Source organism: Erythrolamprus reginae, chromosome 2 (genome assembly GCF_031021105.1).
Source record: "Erythrolamprus reginae isolate rEryReg1 chromosome 2, rEryReg1.hap1, whole genome shotgun sequence".
Taxonomy (NCBI): Eukaryota; Metazoa; Chordata; class Lepidosauria; order Squamata; family Dipsadidae; genus Erythrolamprus; species Erythrolamprus reginae.
Genome location: NC_091951.1, coordinates 23,813,080 through 23,830,009, shown reverse-complemented (window position 1 = coordinate 23,830,009; position 16,930 = coordinate 23,813,080). Strand labels below are relative to the sequence as shown.

Here is a 16,930-nt window from a genome sequence, read left to right as displayed (position 1 = left end):
TGGAATGTCCTTCCTCCAGAAGTTGTGGGTGCTGTATCGGAGGAGATTTTTAAGAGGAGACTGGAGAACCATGTATCCGGAATAGTAAAGTCTCCTCTGATTGGAGAATTGGTTTATTCTGTAAGAACTTCCCGAACGTTCAGGGCTCGGCATGTAGCTAATCTCGCCAAGTTTCACTATTTCACTTTGATGCATTGCAAAGGTGGCTTGCTCAAAGTGATTTGATGGCATGTAATCCGTGAAAACGTCTTGCAAATGCCTCAATAGGTAGAGACGGGACGAGCCTGTTTTACCCCCTCCTACCGGGAGATGGCGACAGACGGGCAACACGGGCGCCTAGAAAGCCGTCGCTACAGTAAGGAGAGGCCTCTGGCGTTGAGCTTTTTAAGGGGTTAAAACCATCAAGTACTGCATTGCTAGAAAGGAGGAGAGAGAAGGGCTTAATCATTAATGGTAGCGGGTCGCTCACGGGAGGAAGGTGGTCCGCCGAGTATCTTCTGCGCTCTTCAGAGAGTCGCAGCAGCAGCTGGTGGGTGAGTTGGGGACGGGTGGGAGGAGAGACTGGGAGCAAGAAAGGCGGCTTGGTTTCCTCCGCAGCGAGGAAGCAGAGAAGCATCTAGAATATATAAAAACACAGTTGGATGTGAGCTTGGCGGTCCTGTAGTCCAACCGCCTCCTCCAGCGTGGGAACGTAGAGCGTTTCAGACAAATGGCTGTCTAGTATGTTCGTCAAAGTATCTTCTTCTTCTTCTTCTTCTTCTTCTTCTTCTTCTTCTTCTTCTTCTTCTTCTTCTTCTTCTTCTTCTTCTTATTATTATTATTATTATTATTATTATTATTATTATTATTATTATTATTATTTATTATTTATTATTATTATTATTATTATTATTATTATATTATTATTATTATTAAAAGCCTCCATTGTGGAGCACCCACTGCTTGGGAAGCCAAGCCCTTCCACTGTTCGCTGTCAGGAAATTTCCTCTTGTTCCTAGAATGCTTCTCTCCTTCACTGGTTTCCATCCATTAGGTGTTGTCTTGCCTTGTGGTGCTTTGGGAGGTAATCTCTTCTCTTCTTTCTGGCAGGACCTCAAGTATTGGAAGATGTCACTTCTAACCCTTCTTTTCACCAGACTAGACCTACCCAATTCCTACAACTGCTCTTCATATTTTTTAGCCTCAAGCCCCCAGTCATGATTGTTGCTCTTTCATTTCTTCTCGTGAAAGGAACCTTCCTGTTGGTAAGTATTAAGTCCAGTATAGCTGACCCTCTAATCCAGTGTTTCCCAACCTTGGCAACTTGAAGATATTTGGACTTCAACTCCCAGAATTCCCCATCCAGCGAACGCTGGCTGGGGAATTCTGGGAGTTGAAGTTCAGATATCTCCAAGTTGCCAAGGTTGGGAAACACTGCTCAAATCTAATCATCCTCCATCTTTTGCATGAGAGATTCCTCAGGAACCTCCAAGAAGAAACTGGACAGCCATTTATCCAGAATGGTAGGGGTTCTCCTGACTGAGCAGGAGATTGATCTAGATCTAGAAAATCTCCAAGATCTCTTCCAACTCTGAAGTTGTGTTATGGACATGCTGGGTTTTTTGACACTAATATTGGAAATCCCCAGAAATATCTTCTGGGATGTTTCCTTTTTTGTTTCCATATCTGTCCAATAACCATGGCATTTCCTATTGGTGCCCCATCCATGTATTAATCAGTTTCAACAGTGTTTAAGGCAGCACTTTTTAAAAAATAGCTTTGAGAACCTTTGGGATGTTCAGTTGTATAGGTAACCCTCCCTTACCATTTGTTCCCTGAGCCTTCACAGTTACAATGGCACTGTAAAGGGAGATATACATCTGGTCCACAAATTAGTGGTCATTGTAACACTTGTTCAGTGACCTGAAGAAGTCAGCAGTTCCTGTGGTTATGATGGTGCAAGAAAAGGAGGTGCACATTTATAATTTCAGTCTACCACATTCAGGATCCCCATTTGTGGCATTCCCAGCTAAAGTTCAAAATCTTTTTCTTGCATGCAGAAATAAAAAATGTGTTTCTCTGTAACAAGTCATTGATTTCATAAATGCAAAACACTATAGTTTTTTTTATACATAGAATAAAGGTAAATATTGATAGTGGGTGTTATCTTTAATTTAGATGTCAAAAGGGTTTTGAGGGTCTCGGTATTTTTTTTCTCTGGGAAATGGGATCAGATGGTTCAGTGAGTGTTTAAGGTTACTGGTATTAAAAGAAAACTTTTATTTTTTTAATCTTTTATGTTCTCTTTAATAATCTTCTGTATTAAGATTTAATTTAATTTATTTGACTTATACACCGCCCTCCAATATTTCTATGCCACATGTCCACCATAAATGATAAATTTTCTTATTTACATTTCCAACATTCAAGGTGCCTTTATACATTCTTTAATTTTAGGCACCAACATCATAAAACCATTTGGTATAGAGCTTCCTGCCTGAGCAGATGGTTGGACTAGAAATCCTTCTAATAGAATCCTTCTATGTGTTCAAGCATTATTTCCTTATCCACTGAATCATACAATGCTTTACCCACCCATTCTGCAAATTCAATGTCAGGGTTCCATGTAACACTCTCAACCAATGAAGACTCCGAGGCAGGCAATTCCTCAAAGTTTGAATTTATAGAAGATGTCATGTCGGCACATTTGGAAAAACCTGAATCTGAAAGCTTTCGGTTTTCCCCACCCAAAAGAAAATCACAGTTCCATACACTGCACCCACATATCCATCACACGATCCAATCATTCCACTGTCCCAATTGGAGACATTCCCTGTGCGTCTATCCAGGTGTAGACTGAACCTCCTTGACTCCCAGAGAAATTTACTCTGCCCCGAGTCTGCGAGGAGAAGGGCAGCCAAGGAAGGAAGGAGGGAGGGAGGGATGGAGGAAGGAAGGAAAGAAGGAAAGAAGGAAGGTTGTTATGGCTATAAATATCAGTCAGGTCACAACCCCCCCTCCCTATTTCCCATTCACTAAATTTGATAGCACTGAAGATCCAAAAGAAAAGATGGGTCCCAGGGCTGACATCCAATTTCAATAGCAGTTTATAAACCTTACAACAATATGTTCAACAATTCATTTCCAATTTCTAATACATTTTTCACAAAATCGTATCCATAACTCTTTTTGTCTAGTTCAAATATTTATTTCGATTGTACATATATAAATCAATGGCAAACATTCTTCCGATTCCAACTGCTCTTTAGATTTGAGGATAGGATCACAACCAAAAGTCCACCAGTCTGGCCTGTAACACAAATTTTGTTCCCAGCTTTTAAATGTTATATTCCAATTGCTTATGTCTAAAACAAATTTAAAAAATGTTTACATTCATCATAAACTTCGGTTTTGTGACCATGGCAATGAAAATTATGCATTTTTTTCTATAGAAACAGAAGCTTTTATCTAATAAATTCCATTGCTTGAATCTTGATGTCAGAAGCTCAGCGTTGGACTTGGTGAGACCAAGTCTCTGATCAGATCGTTGAGGTCTTTTTGGTTAGGGACGTATGGCTTCTGCTCCTCATCTGCATATGAAGAGAAACTTTGGCCGGCCAGGAAGGACGTCTTTGTGACGTCAAAGCTCCACCCATGGAATTCCCTATTGGGATTCCCCACCTCCTTTCTAGCCTCCCGACCGGCCCGACAGCTCCGCTGCTGTTTCAAAAAGCTAACAGCCGGGCGGTGGTGCTTCTCGGCCTCCTCATGAACCGAACGCGACCCCGAACTTTTGCTGAACTTCCGGGTTCGGCGTTCAGGTGGCCGCCGAGAAGTCCCCCAGCTGTTTCAAAAGGCGACAGTGGGGCTTCTTGGTGGCCTCCCGAACGCCGAACCTGGACGTTCGGCAAAAGTTCGGGTTTGTTGTTCGGGTTCGGGAGGACGCCGAGAAGCCCCGCCAGGCAGCGGGGCTTCTCAGTGGCCACCCGAACTTTTGTCGAACCACTGTATGTATATATATATGTGTGTGTGTGTGTGTTTGTGTCTGTGTCTGTTTTCGTAGATTTTCACGGGTACAGCTATGACGGTCTTGGTATATTCTGGTGTCTTCCCGTGTAGGATTTGGAAATTTCTGGTGACGTTTCGACGAGGTCCCACTCGTCATCTTCAGGCTGGTGTTTCTGTCCTTGTTCTCAGGCGAACACTGCGAGACCTGAGCTGCCTTCCTTCTATAAATACTGGTGGCTGGGTGTGGTTTGATGGCTCAGCAATTGTCTGCTGTGTAGAAACTTCCTGGTGAGTCAGTGGGGTAACATCTGGGGTCGTTGATGTAGCTGAGGTATGCTGATTAGTTAATGGTTGTAGATTAGGCGTGATATCCTGAGTAGTTGGAACTTGCAGGCTACTTGATTGTTTTGCAATTTGTTTTCTGAGTCTGGTTTCTATGGCTGGGATACGTTTGAGAGCTGGTTTCCAGATGTCTGGTAAGCGGGAGGTATCAATATGAACAAGCGGGATGTTATTGACCCAAGTCAACAAGTTTATTTCCTGATTGAATGAATATTTGAATTTGGATCTCAGAGAGCTGCACTGTATCAAATGAATCATAATTAACATTAGAAGCTATTTCAGCATTGTGGCATGTTGGATTGTAATGTACGCTTTTTTCACATGTTCTGCAACCGTTTTCTAAAGAAACAATTTTAAACTTACACTTTTGTTTTCAATCTTACAGATGAAGAGAATACCAATAAGAGCACTCGGGACAACTGAGAATAACCAGCAACTTTGAAAATGAAAGCAATGTCCTCAATGTGGGAAAACTTTCATTTTTAACTCAAGCCTGCTGAATCATTGGAGGGCTGAGAATAATCAGCCACTTTGAAATTGAAAGCAAATTGAGCCTTCAGAAAAGCCCACAATTCTCCAGCTGATGAGAGACAAAGGGGAGAAAATCAAGAAGAGATTTCAAATTGGAAAAAGTATTGTGTGCAGAACTCGACAATAGATTATATGAAAAAGTCAAAGGAGATTATATTTTTCGATTCAGAAAAAGAGAAAAATATCTAGAAGTGAGTGGGTAGGAAAAAGACAATTGAAGGGCCACAAAAGGTAGACTCTAATGCAGGTCTGTAAACAGTAATGCAGGCCTTTCTCTCTGCGGAAGAAAACAATAGTTTGAATCAAAGCTCCGTGCAACAAAAGATGTACAAAAAATGAAACCTTTTGAATGTCCTGATTGTCGGAAAAGTTTCACTGCAAATTCCCACCTGCTGGGTCACCAGAGGACTCACACAGGAGAGAAACCCTTTGAATGTCCTGATTGTGGGAAAGGTTTCAGTTTCAATTCAAGACTGGTGGTTCATCAGAGGACTCACACAGGAGAGAAACCTTTTGAATGTCCTGACTGTGGGAAAGGTTTCAGTTTCAATTCAAGCCTGGTGATTCATCAGAGGACTCACACAGGAGAGAAACCTTTTGAATGTCCTGACTGTGGGAAAGGTTTCAGTCAGATTTCAAGCCTGGTGATTCATCAGAGGACTCACACAGGAGAGAAACCATTTGAATGTCTTGATTGTGGGAAAGGTTTCAGTCGCAATTCAAGCCTGGTGATTCATCAGAGGACTCACACAGGAGAGAAACCTTTTGAATGTCCTGATTGTGGGAAAGGTTTCACTGCAAATTCCCACCTGTTGGATCACCAGAGGATTCACACAGGAGAAAAACCCTTTAAGTGTCCTGATTGTGGGAAATGTTTCAATTTGAATTCCAATTTGATTAGACACCAGAGGACTCACAAAGGAGAGAAACCTTTTGAATGTCCTGATTGTGGGAAAAGATTCACTCAGAATTCATGCCTGGTGAATCATCAGAGGACTCACACTGGAGAGAAACCATTTGAATGTCCTGATTGTGGGAAAGGTTTCAGTCGCAATTCAAACCTGGTGAAACATCAGAGGATTCACACAGGAGAAAAACCCTTTAAGTGTCCTGATTGTGGGAAAGGTTTCAATTCTAATTCCAATTTGGTTAGACACCAGAGGACTCACACAGGAGAGAAAACTTTTGAATATTCTGTTCATGGGAAAAGTTTCAATCAGAATTCTCAACTTTTGGAACACCAGAGGACTCACACAGGAGACACCCTTTCAGTGTCCTGATTGTTGGAAATGTTTCTGTCATAGGTCAAACTTGGTGGTCCACCAGATGATACCTACAGGAGAGAAACCATACAAATGACTTATAAGTAATACAGGTGTACACACAGGAGAAAAAGGAAAAAAAGGTCCATATTAGGCAAAAGTTGATGAATTTAGAGAAGGCATAAATTTCATTTTTCATCTGTCATTGGAAGTGTAGGTGAGAAATGGATTATTTAAGTTGGAGCCTGATTCATTTTACTGAAAGATACATTATCTCAGAAGTAGATCTATGAATGAAGAAAAACAAGTGAAAACATTTCTTTGGTAAAGGAATAATATATGGGTTTTTTTTAAGGCAAATATTGATGAGTTTAGATAAGGCTTAAATTTGATCTTTGATCATTCACTGAAAAATATTAATTTGATGGAGGTGAAATGTCTGGTTTTTGTTTTTGTTTGTTTGTTATCAAGATCTTCCATCTCCATAGCGTCCCTCCAAGCCAGAGGTCCCCAAACTATGGCCCGCGGGCCAGATACTGCCCACTGAGACCATCTATCCAGCCCGCGGCAGTGCACAAGATTTTTCTGATCGAATCTCCCGTCCACTCAGTGCGTGCGGTCTTGCTGCTGAGCTTCTGGTGGCCGCGAGGAGAGGTGGAGAGCAAAGCAGCAGGGAGGAAAGCGAACCTGCAATTGGCCCCTTTCTTTCCCGCCTTTAGTGAGAGAAACTGTTGTTGCTCTGCCATAGGGAGCAAAAGTTCCTCTCCCTAAAGGCGGGAAAGAAAGGGGCCAATTGCAGCTCCACTTTCCTCCCAGCTGCTTTGCTCTCCACCTCTCCTCACTGTCACCAGAAGCTCAGCAGCAAGACCACACTGAGTGGACGGGAAACTTCGCCCTGCCTGCTTTCCAGCATCTTGGTTCCTCCGGTGCTGCTTTTTTCCCTCTTCAAAGTTTTTGCAGGGCGAGGTTTGCATTTGGGCAAGGATTCGGGGGGGCGTCTGCTGCAGAGAGGGAGGGAGAGAAAAGGAGAGAGAGTGTGAAAGAGAGAAATAAAGCAAGAGAGAGAGAGAGTGAGTGAGAAATAAAGCAAGAGAGAAGGAGAGAGAAAGCAAGAGAGAAATTGAGAGAGGGAAGAAGAGAGAGAGAAAGGGAGAGGAGATAGAAAGAGAGAGAAATAAAGCAAGGGAGGGAGGGAGAGAGAAAGCAAGAGAGGCTTATAGGGAGAGAGAGAAAAAGAGGGAGAGAAAGCAAGAGAGAAACGGAGAGAAAGAGTGAGAGAGAGAGGAAGAGTGGGAGATAGAAAGAGAGGGAAATAAAGCAAGAGGGAGGGAGAGAAAAAGCAAGAGAGAGAAAGAGAGAGAAAAAGCGCGAGAGAGAAATAAAGCAAGAGAGAGAGAAAGCGCGAGAGAGAAACGGAGAGAGAGAAGGAGATTTGTTCATATGTTTTTTTATAGTCCGGGCCTCCAACAGTCTGAGGGACAGAGAACTGGCCCCTGTGTAAAAACTTTGGGGACCCCTGCTCCAAGCCTTGCCCTCTTCCACAGGATCCTTATAGGTATTTCTCTCCTCCCCAAGATCTCCAGAAGCCTGGTCTATCCATAGGGAAATGCTTTCACCCAAGAGCCAACAAAGATAGGATTAGTCCTTCCCAAGGTCTCCACAAGCCTTTCCCACACACACACAGATTCCCCAAAGGCTTTATCCTCTCCTGCTGTGTCCCCCCAGTACTTAGGCCTAACTCCCACCCCACTAGGCCTCACAGCCTCCTCCATACCCTTGGAATATCTCTGAACCTAGTGTTGATGAAAAAGGCCAGGACCCGCATCCGATGGCCACATGGCTATGTCCTGGAAAAAGCCATTATTTTCAGTGTGCCTGGGATTCAACCTTGGGCGGGCCATGGGATGGATTTGTGGATACAGCTGGCTAGCACTGATCAGCCCATAAATTTTAGAATGACTTGTGTAATATTTTTGTTACTACCAATATAATTTGGTAGTAAAGATAGAGATGAGAAAAGAAAGCACTGCGTGCAAAGTTGGTGTATGAATGAGAGTACAAAGAGAAATAAAGAAGAAGATATTGTGTTTTTGCAAAGAGATGCATTGAGCAATCATTTATTACCTGAATTAGCCTGAAACCAGAACAACCTCACCAGCAGGTCGCTACAACCAGAAAGAACCCACCTCTGCTCAATCCATAGGGAATTCAATTCAATTCAATTTATTAGATTCGTATGCCGCCCCTCTCCGAAGACTCGGGACGGCTCACAACAGTAATAAAAACAGTATAACAATGGAACAAATCTAATAATAAAATATATAAAAACCTCAACAATTAAAAACCATACAGCACATACACATCAAACATGAAATATAATAAGCCTGGGGGAGATGTCTTAGTTCCCCCATGCCTGGCGATATAGGTGGGTCTTAAGTAACTTGCGAAAGACAAGGAGGGTGGGGCCGTTCTAATCTCCGGGGGAAGTTGATTCCAGAAGGCCGGGGCTGCCACAGAGAAGGCTCTTCTCCTGGGGCCCGCCAAACGACATTGTTTGGTCGACGGGACCCGGAGAAGGCCAACTCTGTGTGACCTTATTGGCCGCTGGGATTCGTGCGGTAGAAGATGGTTGGATCACCCAAGATCCAACAAAGGTAGGATTAGTCCTCTACCCATCTAGTAACAGAACTCTGCACATAGCTGGGAAGATTACATCACACAGCAATGCTCAACCAAGCATGGGACTCAGGACAGACTACACAAATCCCCCTACATGGCCCAGTGGGAGCCTGACAACCTGACAACTGTAAAAAATACGACTTTAGTAATAGAGTTCTTGAAGCGTGGAACTCATTACCGGACTATCCCCTAACCCCCAACATTTTACCCTTAGACTGTTCACGGTTGACCTATCCAGATTCCTAAGAGGTCAGTAAGGGGCGTGCATAAGTGCACTAGAATGCCTTCCGACCCCTGTCCTATTGACTCTCCTATATCCCATATATCTTCTCTTCTATCCCTATATATTTCTTCTATTCTCTCATCCATTATTTTATCCTCTACTCTCTCTTCTATTCTTTCTCTAATTCTATTTCCTCGAAGGTGTCCTCTATTACCTCCATTGTGTATTATTGTGTATTGGACAAAATAAATAAATAAAAATAAAATAAATCAGAATACAAGCTCAACTTCAAAAGCCCAGAGAGGGTATAAAATTCAGCCCCACTCCACATCTCTTCCCCTGTTTTTTTTTCTTTACTCAACGTTTTCAAGGTATGTGATTCTGTCCCTCATTAAACTTTCTTTCCAAGCAACTACTATGAACTCAGCGTCTCTTTCCTCACTCGGAACTGAATCCAGGAGGATATTTCTTCCAACAGATATTACAGGTAATCCTTGACATACAACCACAACTGAGCTGGGCTGACACACACAAACACACAAACAAAACGAAGGGTGGGGGATGGCAGCCTATTCTTCAAATCTCCAGAGAATAGGACAAGAAGACATATTAGAAGGGGTCCAACATAGAATTGAGGAGAAACTTCCTGTGGGTATTTTATTTATTTAATTTATTTATTTGTTTGTCAAACAATTATAGGGTGGTAATTTGTACATATAAAACATTAGATAAGTAATAGAAACATAGAAGACTGACGGCAGAAAAAGACCTCACGGTCCATCTAGTCTGCCCTTATACTATTTTCTGTATTTTATCTTTGGGTGGATATATGTTTATCCCAGGCATGTTTAAATTCAGTTACTGTGTATTTACCAACCACGTCTTCTGGAAGTTTGTTCCAAGGATCTACTACTCTTTCAGTAAAATAATATTTTCTTATGTTGCTTTTGATCTTTCCCCCAACTAACTTCAGATTGTGTCCCCTTGTTCTTGTGTTCACTTTCCTATTAAAAACACTTCCCTCCTTGACCTTATTTAACCCTTTAACATATTTAAATGTTTCGATCATGTTCTCCCTGTTCCTTCTGTCCTCCAGAATATACAGATTGAGTTCATGAAGTCTTTCCTGATACGTTTTATGCTTAAGACCTTCCACCATTCTTGTACACGTCATTGGACCCGTTCAATTTTGTCAATATCTTTTTGTAGGTGAGGTCTCAAGAACTGAACACAGTATTCCAAATGTGGTCTCACCAGCACGCTATATAGCGGGATCATAATCTCCCTCTTCCTGCTTGTTATACCTCTAGCTATGTAGCCAAGTATGCTACTTGCTGTCCCTACCATTATTATCATTATTTTTAATGATAAAAAGTAGACAATAGGAACGGGACGGAAGGCACAGTGGTGCGCTTATGCACGCCCCTTACAGACCTCTTAGAAAAGAGGAGAGATCAATTGTAGATAGTCTAAGGTTAAAGGTTTTGGGGTTAGGAGTAGAAACCCCAGAATCAGGTAGTGCATTCCAGGCGTTGATTACTCTGTTGCTGAAGTTGAATTTTTTGTAGTCAAGTTTGGAGCGGTTGACATTTAGTTTAAATCGATTTCGTGCTCGTGTGTTGTTGCGGTTGAAGGTGAAGTAGTCGTTAACAGGTAGGACATTTTGGTATATGATTTTATGAACTATAATTATGTTGGAAGGGAGACGATGGAGTTGTAAGTTGTCTAAACCAAGAATTTCAAGTCTGAACAATTACTAAGTAGAATGGTTTGTCTCCAGAAGTGGGAGACTTGCCTTCCATTGTTTATCCCCCCTCTAATTTTGAGTTATAGAATAGAATAGGAATATAATTTATATTGGCCAAGTGTGATTGGACACACAAGGAATTTGTCTTGGTGCAGATGCTCTCAGTGTACATAAAAGAAAAAGATACACTTGTCCATCGTGGCACAACACTTAATGATTGTCATAGGGGTCAAATAAGCAACGAAGAAGCAATCAATATTAATAAAAATCTCAGGATACAAGTGCCACTGTTATATTTAAGTTTATATTATATTTATTCAGTGGAATGTCCTTCCTCCAGAAGTTGTGGGTGCTGTATCGGAGGAGATTTTTAAGAGGGGACTGGAGAACCATATATCAAGAATAGTATAGGCTCCTCTGATTGGAGAATTGGTTTATTCTATAAGAACTTCCCGAACGTTCAGGGCTCGGCATGCAGCTAATCTTGCCAAGTTTCACTATTTCACTTGGATCCATTGCAAAGGTGGGTTGCTAAAAATCGAAAGTGAGTTGATGGCATGTAATCCGTGAAAACGTCTTGGAAATGATAGACGGGACGAGCCTGTTTTACCCCCTCCTGTCGGGAGATGGCGTCAGACGGGCAACACGGGTGCCTACAAACCCGTCGCTACAGTAAGCAGGAGCCTCGGGCGTTGAGCTTTTTAATGGGTTAAAACCAACAAGTACCGCATTGCTAGAAAGGAGCGGAAAGTCGGCCGGATCTGGCTGGTCGCTCACCGGAGGAAGGTGGCGGTGCCTTCTATGCTCTTCCAAGAGTCGAAGCAATAACTGGTGGGTGAGTTGAGGACGGGCTGGAGGAGACACTGGGAGCAAGAACCGGTAAGCGAGAAAGCAGAGAAGGAACTAGAATATAGAAAAACACAGTTGGATGTGAGCTTGGCGGTCCTGTAGTCCAACCCCCTCCTCCAGCGTGGGAATTTAGAGCGTTTCAAACAATTGGCTGTCTGGTATCTTCGTCCAAGTATCTTATTATTATTATGATATTATTATTATTATTATTATTATTATTATTATTATTATTATTATTATTATTATTATTATTATTATTATTATTAAAAGCCTCCAGTGAGCAGCAGCCATAGCTTGTGAATTCAAGCCCTTCCACTGGTCGCTGTCAGGAAATTTCCTCTTGTTCCTAGAATGCTTCTCTCCTTCACTGGTTTCCATCCATTAGGTGTTGTCTTGCCTTGTGGTGCTTTGGGAGGTAATCTCTTCTCTTCTTTCTGGCAGGACCTCAAGTATTGGAAGATGTCACTTCTAACCCTTCTTTTCACCAGAGTTGACCTACCCAATTCCTACAACTGCTCTTCATATGTTTTCACCTCAAGCCCCCAGTCATGGTTGTTGCTCTTTCATTTCTTCTCTTGAAACGAACCTTCCTGTTGGTAAGTATTAAGTCCAGTAGAGCTGACCCTCTAATCCAGTGTTTCCCAACCTTGGCAACTTGAAGATATTTGGACTTAAACTCCCAGAATTCTCCATCCAGCGAACGCAAGAAACCCTCATTTTCCCCCTCTGCGCAGGCACAGAAGGCTTTCCACATATCCAGAGGGTTAAAAACAAGAAAATGGCAATGTGCAGGTGGGTGGGCAGAGAATGATGCTGCTGCCGCTACCAGTTCTCAGAATCACTGGCAGTGCCATTACCGGTATGCCCGAACTGGGCTGAGCCATTACCATTTCACCCTGATTTAAAATGTTTGTAAAACATTTATCTGAATTTCAGAGATTCTACCCAATAATTACAGTATGAAGAATTTGTTATTGACCCAAGTCAACAAGTTTATTTCCTGATTGAATGTACATTTGAATTTGGATCTCATTAATCTGCAGTGTATCAAATGAATCATAACATTAGAAGCTATTTCAGCATTGTGGCATGTTGGATTGTAATGTACGCTTTTTTCACATCTTCTGCAACCATTTTCTAAAGAAACAATTTTAAACTTACACTTTTTTTTCCCAATCTTACAGATGAAGAGAATACCAATAAGAGCACTCGGGACACCTGAGGATAACCAGCAACTTTGAAAATGAAAGCAATGTCCTCAATGTGGGAAAACTTTCAGTTTTAACTCAAGCCTGCTGAATCATTGGAGGGCTGAGAATAATCAGCCACTTTGGAATTGAAAGCAAATTGAGCCTTCGGAAAAGCCCACAATTCTCCAGCTGATGAGAGACAAAGGGGAGAAAATCAAGAAGAGATTTCAAATTGGAAAAAGTATTGTGTGCAGAACTCGACAATAGATTATATGAAAAACTCAAAGAAGATTACATTTTTGGATTCAGAAAAAGAGAGAAATATCTAGAAGTGAGTGGGTAGGAAAAAGACAACTGGAGGGCCACAAAAGGTAGACTCTAATGCAGGTCTGTAAACAGTAATGCAGGCCTTTCTCTCTGCGGAAGAAAACAATAGTTTGAATCAAAGCTCCGTGCAACAAAAGATCACACGTATTTCAAGCATCAGAGGGGCAGACAGCTGATTGTAGCAAAATTTCAGTCAGAATTCCAACCTGATGGTACACTAGAGGATGTACAAAGTAAAGAAATCATATAACTGTCCTGATTGTGGGAAAGGTTTCAGTTTCAATTCAAGACTGGTGATACACCAGAGGACTCACACAAGAGAGAAACCTTTTGAATGTTCTGACTGTGGGAAACGTTTCAGTCGCAATTCAAGCCTGGTGATTCATCAAAGGACTCACACAGGAGAGAAACCTTTTGAATGTCCTGACTGTGGGAAACGTTTCAGTCGCAATTCAAGCCTGGTGATTCATCAGAGGACTCACACAGGAGAGAAACCATTTGAATGTCCTGTTTGTGGGAAAAGTTTCACTGCAAATTCCCACCTGTTGGATCACCAGAGGACTCACACAGGAGAGAAACCGTTTGAATGTCCTGACTGTGGGAAAAGTTTCAGTTTCAATTCAAGCCTGGTGATACACCGGAGGACTCACACAAGAGAGAAACCATTTGAATGTCCTGATTGTGGGAAAGGTTTCAGTAAGAATTCAAGACTGGTGATTCATCAGAGGACTCACACAGGAGAGAAACCTTTTGAATGTCTTGATTGTGGGAAAGGTTTCAGTCGCAATTCAAGACTGGTGATTCATCAGAGGACTCACACAGGAGAGAAACCTTTTGAATGTCTTGATTGTGGGAAAGGTTTCAGTCGCAATTCAAGACTGGTGATTCATCAGAGGATTCACACAGGAGAAAAACCCTTTAAGTGTCCTGATTGTGGGAAATGTTTCAATTTGAATTCCCATTTAGTTAGACACCAGAGGACTCACACAGGAGAGAAACCTTTTGAATGTCCTGATTGTGGAAAAGGTTTCAATCACAATTCCTACCTGTTGGATCACCAGAGGACTCACACTGGAGAGAAACCCTTTGAATGTCCTGATTGTGGGAAAAGTTTCAGTTTCAATTCAAGCCTGCTGAATCACCAGAGGACTCACACAGGAGAGAAACCCTTTAAGTGTCCTGATTGTGGGAAATGTTTCAATTTTAATTCCCATTTGGTTAGACACCAGAGGACTCACACAGGAGAGAAACCTTTTGAATGTCCTGATTGTGGGAAAGGTTTCACTGAAAATTCCCACCTGTTGGATCACCAGAGGACTCACACAGGAGAGAAACCTTTTGAATGTCCTGATTGTGGGAAAGATTTCAGTATGAATTCAAGCCTGGTGAAACATCAGAGGACTCACACAGGAGAGAAACCTTTTGAATGTCCTGATTGTGGGAAAAGTTTCAATCAGAATTCTCAACTGTTGGAACACCAGGGGACTCACACTGGAGAGAAACCCTTTAAGTGTCCTGATTGTGGGAAAGGTTTCAGTCGCAATTCAAACCTGGTGAAACATCAGAGGATTCACACAGGAGAAAAACCCTTTAAGTGTCCTGATTGTGGGAAAGGTTTCAATTCTAATTCCAATTTGGTTAGACACCAGAGGACTCACAAAGCAGAGAAACCTTTTGAATGTCCTGATTTTGGGAAAAGTTTCAATCAGAATTCTCAACTGTTGGAACACCAGAGGACTCACACAGGAGACACCCTTTGAATGTCCTGATTGTTGGAAATGTTTCTGTCATAGGTCAAACTTGGAGGTCCACCAGAGGACTCATATGGGAGAAATGATACAAATGTCCTTATTGTGGAAAAAGTTTCAGTTGGAATTCTGATCTATGGATACACAAGAATATACAGGAGTAAAGCTACATAAGTGTCCAGAGTGTGGGAAAAGTTTCACTTACTGTTCTGACCTGGTGAAATACCAGATATCTCATATAGGAGAAAAGCCTTATGAATGTCCAGATTGTGCAGAATGTTGCAGTCTCTCTGTGTGTAGTGATATAGTACAAGAACAGGAGAGAAACCCTTTGAATTGATTGTGGCAAAAGGTCCAGTCACCGTTTTCTCCTGGTGGTCCACCAGATGATACCTACAGGAGAGAAACCATACAAATGACTTATAAGTAATACAGGTGTACACACAGGAGAAAAAGTAAAAAATGGTCCATATTAGGCAAAAGTTGATGACTTTAGAGAAGGCATAAATTTCATTTTTCATCTGTCATTGGAAGTGTAGGTGAGAAATGGATTATTTAACTTCAAACCTGATTCATTTTACTGAAAGATACATTATCTCAGAAGTAGATCTATGAATGAAGAAAAACAAGAGAAAATATTTCTTTGATAAAGGAATAATATATGGGGTTTTTTTAAGGCAAATATTGATGAGTTTAGATAAGGCTTAAATTTGATCTTTGATCATTCACTCAAAAATATTAATTTGATGGAGGTGAAATGTCTGGTTTTTGTTTTTGTTTGTTTGTTATCAAGATCTTCCGTCTCCATAGCATCCCTCCAAGCCAGAGGTCCCCAAACTAGTGGCCAGATACTGCCCACTGAGACCATTTATCCGGCCCGCGGCAGTGCACAAGATTTTTCTGATCGAATCTCCCGTCCACTCAGTGCGTGCGGTCTTGCTGCTGAGCTTCTGGTGGCCGCGAGGAGAGGTGGAGAGCAAAGCAGCAGGGAGGAAAGTGGAGCTGCAATTGGCCCCTTTCTTTCCCGCCTTTAGTGAGAGAAACTGTTGGTGCTCTGCCATAGGGAGCAAAAGTTCCTCTCCCTAAAGGTGGGAAAGAAAGGGGCCAATTGCAGCTCCGCTTTCCTCCCTGCTGCTTTGCTCTCCAACTCTCCTCGCGGCCACCAGAAGCTCAGCAGCAGGACCGCACTGAGTGGACGGGAAACTTCGCCCTGCCTGCTTTTCAGCATCTTGCTTCCTCCGGTGCTGCTTTTTTCCCTCTTCAAAGTTTTTGCACGGCGAGGTTTGCATTTGGGCAAGGATTCGGGGGGGGGGAGGGGAAGTTTGTTGTGGAGAGGGAGGGAGAGAAAGAAAGGGAGAGAGTGTGTGAAAGAGAGAAATAAAGCGAGAGAGAGAGAGTGAGTGAGAGAAATAAAGCAAGAGAGGGAGAGAGAAAGCAAGAGAGAGAAAGAGTAAGAGAAAAAGCAAGAGAGAGAGAGAGTGAGAAATAAAGCAAGAGAGGGAGGGAGAGAGAAAGCAAGAGAGAGAAAGTGAGAGAGAGAAAAAGAGAGGGAGAGAGAGGAAGAGTGGGAGATAGAAAGAGAGAGAAATAAAGCAAGGGAGGGTGGGAGAGAGAAAGCAAGAGAGAGAGAGAAAGAGGGAGGGAGAGAGAGAAAGTGAGAGAGGGAGAGAAAGCAAGAGAGAAACGGAGAGAGGAGGAGAAAGAGGGAGAGAGAGGAAGAGGGAAATAGAAAGAGGGAGAGAGAAATAAAGCAAGAGGGAGGGAGGGAGAGAGAAGGCAAGAGAGAGAATAAGAGGGAGAGAGAGAGGAATAGGGGGAAATAGAAAGAGATAGAAATAAAGCAAGAGAGAGAGAGAGAGAGAGAGAGAGAGGGAGACAGAAAGCAAGAGAGAGAAACGGAGAGAGAGAAGGAGATTTGTTCATAGGTTTTTTTATAGTCCAGCCCTCCAACAGTCTGAGGGACAGTGAACTGGCCCCCTGTGTAAAAAGTTTGGGGACCCCTGCTCCAAGCCTTGCCCTCTTCCACAGGATCCTTATAGGTATTT

At 42.4% G+C, this 16,930-nt stretch overlaps 2 protein-coding genes across 4 annotated transcripts; both read left to right on the top strand.

Moving 5' to 3' along the window:
* Positions 1-365: 365 nt before the first annotated feature.
* On the top strand, positions 366-6,558 carry LOC139159947 (zinc finger protein 774-like). Of its 2 annotated transcripts, XM_070737437.1 has the most exons (4): positions 366-533; positions 1,090-1,244; positions 4,099-4,275; positions 4,715-6,558. In XM_070737437.1, exon 4 carries the CDS (start codon positions 5,196-5,198, stop codon positions 6,138-6,140), a length of 945 nt encoding a protein of 314 aa, XP_070593538.1. In that variant the 5' UTR covers positions 366-533; positions 1,090-1,244; positions 4,099-4,275; positions 4,715-5,195; the 3' UTR covers positions 6,141-6,558. The 2 variants fall into 2 exon arrangements, with proteins under 2 accessions (XP_070593538.1, XP_070593539.1); XM_070737438.1 differs by lacking the exons at positions 1,090-1,244; positions 4,099-4,275.
* A 4,965-nt stretch (positions 6,559-11,523) lies between these two features.
* LOC139159917 (zinc finger protein 84-like) lies at positions 11,524-15,857 on the top strand. Of its 2 annotated transcripts, XM_070737373.1 has the most exons (3): positions 11,524-11,650; positions 12,062-12,216; positions 12,805-15,857. In XM_070737373.1, the coding sequence occupies exon 3, from the start codon at positions 13,362-13,364 to the stop codon at positions 14,895-14,897; it is 1,536 nt and encodes a 511-aa protein (XP_070593474.1). In that variant the 5' UTR covers positions 11,524-11,650; positions 12,062-12,216; positions 12,805-13,361; the 3' UTR covers positions 14,898-15,857. The 2 variants fall into 2 exon arrangements, with proteins under 2 accessions (XP_070593474.1, XP_070593475.1); XM_070737374.1 differs by lacking the exon at positions 12,062-12,216.
* Positions 15,858-16,930: the final 1,073 nt, after the last annotated feature.